General features: G+C 39.9%; 1 protein-coding gene across 1 annotated transcript; it reads right to left on the reverse strand.

The window, feature by feature from the left end:
* Nucleotides 1-142: 142 nt before the first annotated feature.
* UBA2 (ubiquitin like modifier activating enzyme 2) lies at nucleotides 143-4,730 on the reverse strand. The gene is made up of 4 exons (XM_019654473.1): nucleotides 4,538-4,730; nucleotides 2,615-2,698; nucleotides 1,543-1,613; nucleotides 143-344 (listed from the first exon to the last, which is right to left on the reverse strand). Exons 1-4 carry the CDS (start codon nucleotides 4,673-4,675, stop codon nucleotides 143-145), a joined length of 495 nt encoding a protein of 164 aa, XP_019510018.1. The 5' UTR covers nucleotides 4,676-4,730.
* Nucleotides 4,731-7,979: the final 3,249 nt, after the last annotated feature.

Below are 7,979 nucleotides of genomic sequence, written 5' to 3' on the forward strand. Positions count from 1 at the left end.
ATTCATGGCACCCATGCACACACCCTATGCTGTCACACTCTTTAGTATTTTAAGTTCCCTCATATTCACACTTTTGATAAAACAGCAGAGTACGATAGATAAATTCCTGCCTGGAACCAGTTCTAGTTAAAATTATAATCGTTTAGCAAGATTTAAACCTGATCTTACTTCCCTTTAGATCTTTAACTTCTAAGTTGTAAAGAAATATTTTAATTAATACTAAATGTGTAAACAGCCTTCTTATGGGGGAAGAAATTAAAAATATTAAAATAATCTCACCTCTGTTATCTAAAGCATTCATAACCAATATAAATTTTCGGAAAAATTCCACATTATAGTCAGGGCTACAAAGCAAAACAAAAAAAGGTCACCAAAACAACCTGCCTTACACATAATCTTCACATTAATAACAGAAACCTAAAATGCATATTAAAGTACTAGTGCAAAAATAATTGATATATTAGAGGTCTCTACCACTTAGACAGGTTTGACTTTTTCTAAACACCATAAGCAGATTTTAAAGAAATTACTTCCCCCAGTCCCTACAAGTGGCTACACATCCTTGTTGGCCAGCTACCTAGGGCACAAGAGCAACATTTCAAACTAGCAGAAAGATGGCATGACTTCACTAGTCCCACCAGGCCTTCTCCGGGCACCGAGTGCCTGGGAACATACAAGGAACACATTCCCAGGATCTGCTGGCCTCTGGCTTCACCTCACATGGTTAGGATCAGGAAGGGTTCAGGCCCCTAGAGTCCCCGCTTTTAGCAGCACTGGGAAAGCAACACAGGGTAAGGGGGTTACAGGGCTACAGGCAGGCTTGTAAAGCAAACATCCAGAGAATAAAAAGGATGGAGATACAAACTTTCTGAGAAAGTACAAGACTTTCTCTAATTCCAGACCTCAAATAAGAACTCATTATTTTTAATACCACTTACTTGTGAGCTAGACAACTATAGATAAAGGATAACTGAGGCCCTCTGCCCCAACACTTCCAAAATTATATATTTACTCTATTTATCTTTGCTGAGATCAGAGCATATTTATATACTGTCAAAACTACTGCCCCATCACAATCCCCAGTGTTATATTACAGAAGTCACAGTCCTAAAAAACAAATTATTTCAGGAAAGAACCTTTTAAAATGAAAAAGACCACAGCTGAAATCAATGAGAATGAGAGCACTATATTTAGAAAAGTCTGAATCATCACATGTAAGGATTTTTTCATAGTTTAGAATATTTTGTTATTTAAAACAATATAAGATTCTTTATTAAATTTCCAAGTAACTTATTTATTAAAAGTATTAAAATATCTCACCTCTTACCTAAATCATTCAAACCATATATATAACTGTTACAGAATGCCAATTAACTTATGTGGGCACCAACTATTGTACATTTCAAGTATTGTAGAAAAAATCGTTTTAAAAAAGCAGAATGACTTCAAGCGCATATATTTGGCTAATAAAAATACATTATACTTTAAAAGTAGTTAAAAATCTACAACAAACAATTTTGCAACATAATATTTGGAGCATACTTCATAATGCTGTCATGGTAGGCTACGATATTAGCTTTCGGGTAAAACTGCAGTACACTTTCTTTGGCAACCTGGAAAAACAAACAACACTAAATTACTACAACATTTCTACCTGCATTTCAAATCTATTTATGGCAGACAATACTGTTGTTTCAACAATTTACATGATATCTTACTGATATTAAAAAATAAATATTAAAATGTGACAAAATTTCATTAAAATTAAGCTATATACACATATTTATAAAATAGCAGGAGAGCCACCCCACTCCCATAAACACTTCAAGAATGGAAAGCTTCAGCAAAAATATAAAATACAGTAACCAAGTGTCATTCATTCATTCATTCAACAAATATATACTGAGCATCTTCTATGTACCAGGATCTGTATAAGGCACTTGGTGAGCAAAAGTAACATTAATCAAATAAACATCTATGTAAATATAATCACAAACTATAATAAATGATACACAGAAAAAGTAGAGGTTGTTATATGAGAGGAAGATCTGATTTAGTCTAAGAGGTACAGGAAAGTACCCTTAAACAAGGGAGCCAAATGGACAAAAGCGTGGGATTTTGCCAAAAGGGCTGGGGGGAAAAAGCAAGGGAAAAGATGTTGTAAGACCCTGAATCAAAATGGAACATTCAAAGAACTAAAAAAAGGTCAGGGTGGCTAGAGGCCAGAACCAGGGGATGCAGTCTTCTTTTAAAAGGGACATCGGCAAAAGGGCTGTAGCTTCTCTTGCCCCCAAACATAGCAGCAGCAAACCTCTAGGGAACGTAGGAACAAAAGGTTCATCCTAAGCAAACAATCATAAATTCAAATAAGAGACACCATTTACAGGATCCGGTAGAGCACTGCCATTTCCTCTGTATATCAAAAAAGGAGGAAATCTGTAGTCTTTTACTCAACATATCCCTTTTATTCTTCACAACCCCTCAGCTAAAGAGATGGCTTCCTCCACATTCTCCTTCCTACTAGAGGCCAAATTAATCTGATACCATAAATAGAAGGTCCATCAAAGGGTAGAAATATAAATGAATAAATAGAAATGGTATGGGAAATAGTTACCTGGGCCTTTGATCTTCCAACATGTTTCTTTTGAAACAAAAACTGCCTGTTGAGGTTGCTGACATCAATAGTATCCAGATCAATCTACAAATGCATAAAACTCAGATAAATCACAAATTTTCTGGTATGTTTAAGCAATACCACTTTTTCTGTATCCATAACCCAGAACTTTTGATATTTGCTACATTAGTGGAGAAAATGCTTTTTGATCAATACCAAAATTATTAAAATGATAATTTAATACATTTTTTTAAAAACCAAGATTTAACTTCAGAGATAACGTTCTCAAAAATATTTTAGAAAGGATGTTTTTTTGTTGTTGTTCAATCATCCTGGCAAATATGTTAGGAAATTCCCTATATGGCATAAATTTATAAGTGTATTTACTGAAAATACATTATATAATTCATCTATCTAATTAATTACTCTTTTGAATCCAACATTGGATTTAACTGTGCCCTGTTCTTTTTCTTAAATGCTACTTGGCAAACAAATTCATTGACTTTTTGCTAATCTCTTTAATTCAAAAATCTTCACACATACACAATTTCATTTATAATTATTTCCTGAGGGCTGTGAAGGAAAACTTCTATACAGGTTTAAAAAATACCACTTTTTAAGTCTTATCTCATTGCTGCTTAAAAGTAAATATAAGGGAAGAAAATAATGACTAAAGCCATTTTCATTCCATTTCAATAAATTTATATGAAGAGTAATCAAATGTTCTAATTGTGAAATGTCTTAATGGTTTTGGTTGTAATTTATGAAAATCATCAAAACATAACCCACCACCTAAACACTTATTTGTAATTTTTAACTTTACTACAAAAATTAAACCAAATAAAAAAGGATCAGCATTTGTTTTTCAGGTGCCCAAATTCACGGTCTTGTCTATTACAAAACGGTTCTTTTAAATAAGTATCGGTCGTTTTCAGCTAATGCACAACCACATTTGGATTTGTGGTATGGAACGAATGGGAAGGCTAACCCTATAAAAGCCAAAGGAAAAATGTGTAAATTCTGTTCCCCCAATCGTTCATTTATTAGTTCAGTTAGCCACCTCTACATTTTTTTCACTTCATGTTTCCCCTGGACCTTAAGACACTTCAAACTACATCCAATTCTAGGCAACATCTCCAATCTCTAAAGTTTACTTTAATGGAAACAATTTGATTTTAAATTAGTCACTGTACACCAACGCAAAAGATCGTAAAGTTTTTTATGAAATAAGCGAGTGTACATGGTAGTAACAATGACAGTCACGCAAACAGTACCCAGAACAGAAAAGCGCGAGCCCCAAAAGGAGTGCTGCCACTTGTTTCGTGACCCAAAGGTAAGTTACTAAACCCCACTGCATCTCCCTTTCCTTTCCATCTGTTAAAAACAAAACGTGATGAAAATAGCGTTTGCAACCTTACAAGTAGTAGTGAAGATTAAAAGTGGTAACGCCAAGTAAACCGCTCCAGACCTCGCCAGGATCCGGACAAGCGCTCAACTGGATGCTATGACCGCCACACTCTGCTCTGGATCATTCTTAGTTAAGGGAGACTCCAATTCAACAGTCACAACATCCACTGGGGACTCAATCACCTCCTGCCTCCCATTAAAGCCAGGAACTGCTCTAAAGCGAAAAGACAAGAGGCCGCTTCCACACCGTAGAGCCGCCACAAATTGGCGCTGCCCGGGAGGCGGGGGCCGCCCCGCCGCGGGCCGCCCGGAAGACCCGGGCCCGCGCGGCCTCCTCAACGCCCCGAGCGGGCCCAGCGTGCGGCGAGGCCTGCTCCATCCCTGCCGAAGAGCTCCCTCTCTTCGGCCGGGACCCCGGGGCCTCTTGGCCTGCCACGGCCCCCCAACTTGGGTTCCGACCCCCGGGCCCCGGCACCACGGCCCGCCATTCAGCCCGCGCGCACGCCTGGCTCTTACCAGGTCGATGTGAGAGAAGCCGGTGAGCACGAGGTTCTTGAGGAGCTCGCAGCCAATGCCGCCCGCGCCCACCACCAGCACCCGGCCCCCGGCAACGGCCTCGGCCAGCTCCCGGGGAAGACCCCGCGACAGAGCCATGGCGGGACAACCACGAGCCGCGACGGAGGCGGAGGCGGGAGAACTGAGTCGCAGCCGGAAGCAGGTGGGGGAAGGGCGGCCCGGCTTCCGTTCCTGCGCACTGCGGCCGCCAGTCGGCGCCAGGCGCGGACTGCCTGGCACTCCGGCTGGACCGCGAGCAAGAGGCTTGCTGTACTTTTCTTGCCTACTAGTGGTCTTCACTGAAGCCCTCCGACCCGCCATCAGGCTTAAGATGCCTAAGGGTCGCCTTGTAGCCTGAGATTTGAACTTCCAGCCAGGGTTTCCTTACACGTTATAAAACAAATGCCCCTACATGTAAAGAGCTCTTAAATTAAGAAGAAAACAAATGTCACCCAAACAATATAGGCAAAAGATGTGAACAGGCACTGACAAACAGACAATGTGATCAATAGCCACACTCAAACTTAATCAAAGAAATGCAAAATTGTATGTAAATTATTTTCACCTATTAAACCAGCAAAAAGGGAGAGGGATTGGAAGACTGGGTGGAATAGGTGAAAGGATTAAGAATTACAAATTGAGGGGCAGCCAGTTAGCTCAGCTGGTTAGAGTGCAGTGCTCACAACACCAAGGTTGCTGGTTCGAACCCCACATGAGCCGCCGAGCTGCTGCTGAGCTGCTGCTGAGCTGCGCTCTCCACAACTAGATTGAAACAACTACTCGACTTAGAGCTGATGGGTCCTGGAAAAACACACTGTTCCCCCAAAAAATAAAAAATAAAATTAAAAAAATTACAAATTGGCGGTTACATAATTATCACAGGGATGTAAAATACAGCATAGAGAATATAGTCAGTAATATTGTAATAACTATGTACGGTGTCAGATGGGTACTGGACTTAGGCGGGGAGCACATCATAAGGTACATAAATATCTAATACTATGTTGTACACTTGAATACAATATTATGTCAACTGTAATTGAAAAAAATTTAAAGGCAAAAAGAAAAAGTATAACACTCTGTTGTCAGAGGCTAGGAAAACAAGTACTCCCATACACTGCAGATAAGGATTCTACAGCAAAGCTTTTCTGGAGGGTGTTAAAAGATACACTGAGGCATATTAAAAACTTTGAGTTTATTTGAGCAAAAATCGTTTCAAATCAGGCAGCACCCAATCTAGCAGATAGAAAGGAGCTCCAAAAGACTTTTCTAGGCAGAAGGGAGGGGGAACAAGAAAGTTATACTAGGCAAAAAATGGGTTGGTTGTTGCAAAGTCACTTTCCTTTTTGGGATGATAGGCCTACCAGGCAGATTACCTAACCAGTGCTGATCATGTGATTCCTGACTGACTGGTTTAAGATTTCATTTCTGGGAGATCCAAAACTATAATTAAGTCTCGGTTTGGTGATGGGGGGCTTAGCATAAGCAACTCCATTTTAGGACTTTTTTTTTAACAAGGATTATTTAGAAATATGATTCAAAAACTTGACAATTGTGCATAGCTTGACTCATTCATTCCAATTCAAAGAATTTGTCCTGTGGCAGTTATCGTTGATTTATAAAAAGACTTAGCTGTAGGGATGTCCATCACAAAAACAAAAAATGGAAAAAACAAATGGCAAAAAAAAAAAAATCACATATTTGCATATTTTTAAAAAGTACTTTGCAGCAATTACAAATTATGTCGTGGGCAAATATTGGTGGGGATATGCTTTCAATGTTAAATGAAAAAGATAACAAAAACATTTGCATGATTAAATTTTGTAAAAACAAAAGCAAAAAATATGTTAAAATCAAAAGCAAATGGAGACCAACCTTGGAGTTTCCCTGAGCAGATAAAACCAGTTTAGCCAGTATGTTAGTTTAATTACCAATCACTGTGAAGATACTGCTTTCTCACTGTATAAGCTGCTTTGTAACTGTATATACCTGAGCCTCGTTCCATATTTTGGCCTGAGTGCTCTCAGCTTGCAAACTGTATTTTTGGTGTGTGCACAATACATTTTTACCAATTACTACTTCAGTGATTCACTGGTTTTACTTTGACTACTTCTGAACCTTTGACAATTAAAAAACAAGGAGAAAACCAGTGTAGGGACCTGGCCCACAGGCAGATAAGCTAGCAGGCAGTCAAGGTCCCCCAGCTTCTTGGGACACTGTGTGCAAGGGAGCAGGCCTGCAGGGCCTGCCAGATGATTTCTCCCATGGGATGCTTTTTGTTTTGCTGAACCTATATAATCTTGCTTCTTCTCTGCCTGTGTGCAGATCACCACTCCTTCAGCCGGCCGCCCCCGGAGGCTCGCTCCGGTCTATAAGTCTCAATAAACCTATGCCTCGCACTCAGCCACCTGTTCTTTGGGCTTGTGACTTCTCACGCACAAATCTTGGAACAACTCGGCCTCAGTCTGGAACAACTCGGCCTCAGTCCGAAACACAGTTAATATTTTTGTGTATTTGTGTGTGGTGGAATTGTGGATAATTTTTATTTCTCCTTTAAATTTTTGTGTATTTCTCAGGTGCTCATGCTCCTCAAAGAAAATGGTAATTTTAAAATCGGAAAAAAATATCCAACCACTGAAAAGAAAGGATAATTATGTAATGTGATAGAGGTGCTAAATATCGCTACAATGGCAATCATATTAACAATATAGACATGTATTAAATGAATAATTGTACACCTTAAATTTATATATTATATGACAAATAGACTCAATGAAAAAGTTATTGGAAGAAAAAAGGGTAAGATGGAAAACAGAGAAAAATGCTTTTGACTTTGTGGTCTTTCTCATCAGCTGCTTGGTTCACCAACCACATGCCAAGCTGGAATTCTGTGCTGATGCATGAGGTGAAGGAAGTGGCAGAGGCCTGATCAGAGTGGGGGGCACCCCTGCATAGCGGGCTGCTGATGTCTCTTTCCTACTATAGGCCTGGCTCTCACAAAGACCCCACCCCAGCAGCTAAACTTAACAGAGGCCCTCCACAGAATGCTGACCGTGCTTCTCTTGCTAGACACTCAGTGAATGGGAGCCACCTTCCTTGGCTTCTCTCCTTCCTCCATCGATTCTTCCCCTGGGCCTGTTGGGCTGGGGACCTAACTCTGAAGGCCTTTGCTTGTGTGTGTGTGTGTGTGTGTGTGTGTGTGTGTGTGTGTGTGTGTGTGTGTGTGTGTGTGTGTGAAGTGTAAAATGCTTGCCCACCAAATTAAAATAGGATACGAGTGCAGGAAGTAAAAACTGAGTCAAGAGGGTTGAGTTTTATATTTAAGTGGGTTCACACTGGACTTTTCTCATCTTTTTGCCTTAACAACATGTAACAACTTTACCCTTGTTTACTGTGCTTTGCC

This window comes from Hipposideros armiger, unplaced genomic scaffold (genome assembly GCF_001890085.2).
Source record: "Hipposideros armiger isolate ML-2016 unplaced genomic scaffold, ASM189008v1 scaffold_224, whole genome shotgun sequence".
Lineage (NCBI taxonomy): Eukaryota > Metazoa > Chordata > Mammalia > Chiroptera > Hipposideridae > Hipposideros > Hipposideros armiger.

Excerpts from the sequence above, each read along its gene's own strand:
- UBA2 (XM_019654473.1), bottom strand. The coding sequence starts at position 4,675 with ATGGCTCTGTCGCGGGGTCTTCCCCGGGAGCTGGCCGAGGCCGTTGCC. Across the intron at positions 1,614-2,614 it reads TTGGAAGATCAAAGGCCCAG|GTTGCCAAAGAAAGTGTACT; the intron begins GTAACTATTTCC and ends TTGTTTTTCCAG. Across the intron at positions 345-1,542 it reads TACCATGACAGCATTATGAA|CCCTGACTATAATGTGGAAT; the intron begins GTATGCTCCAAA and ends TTTGCTTTGTAG.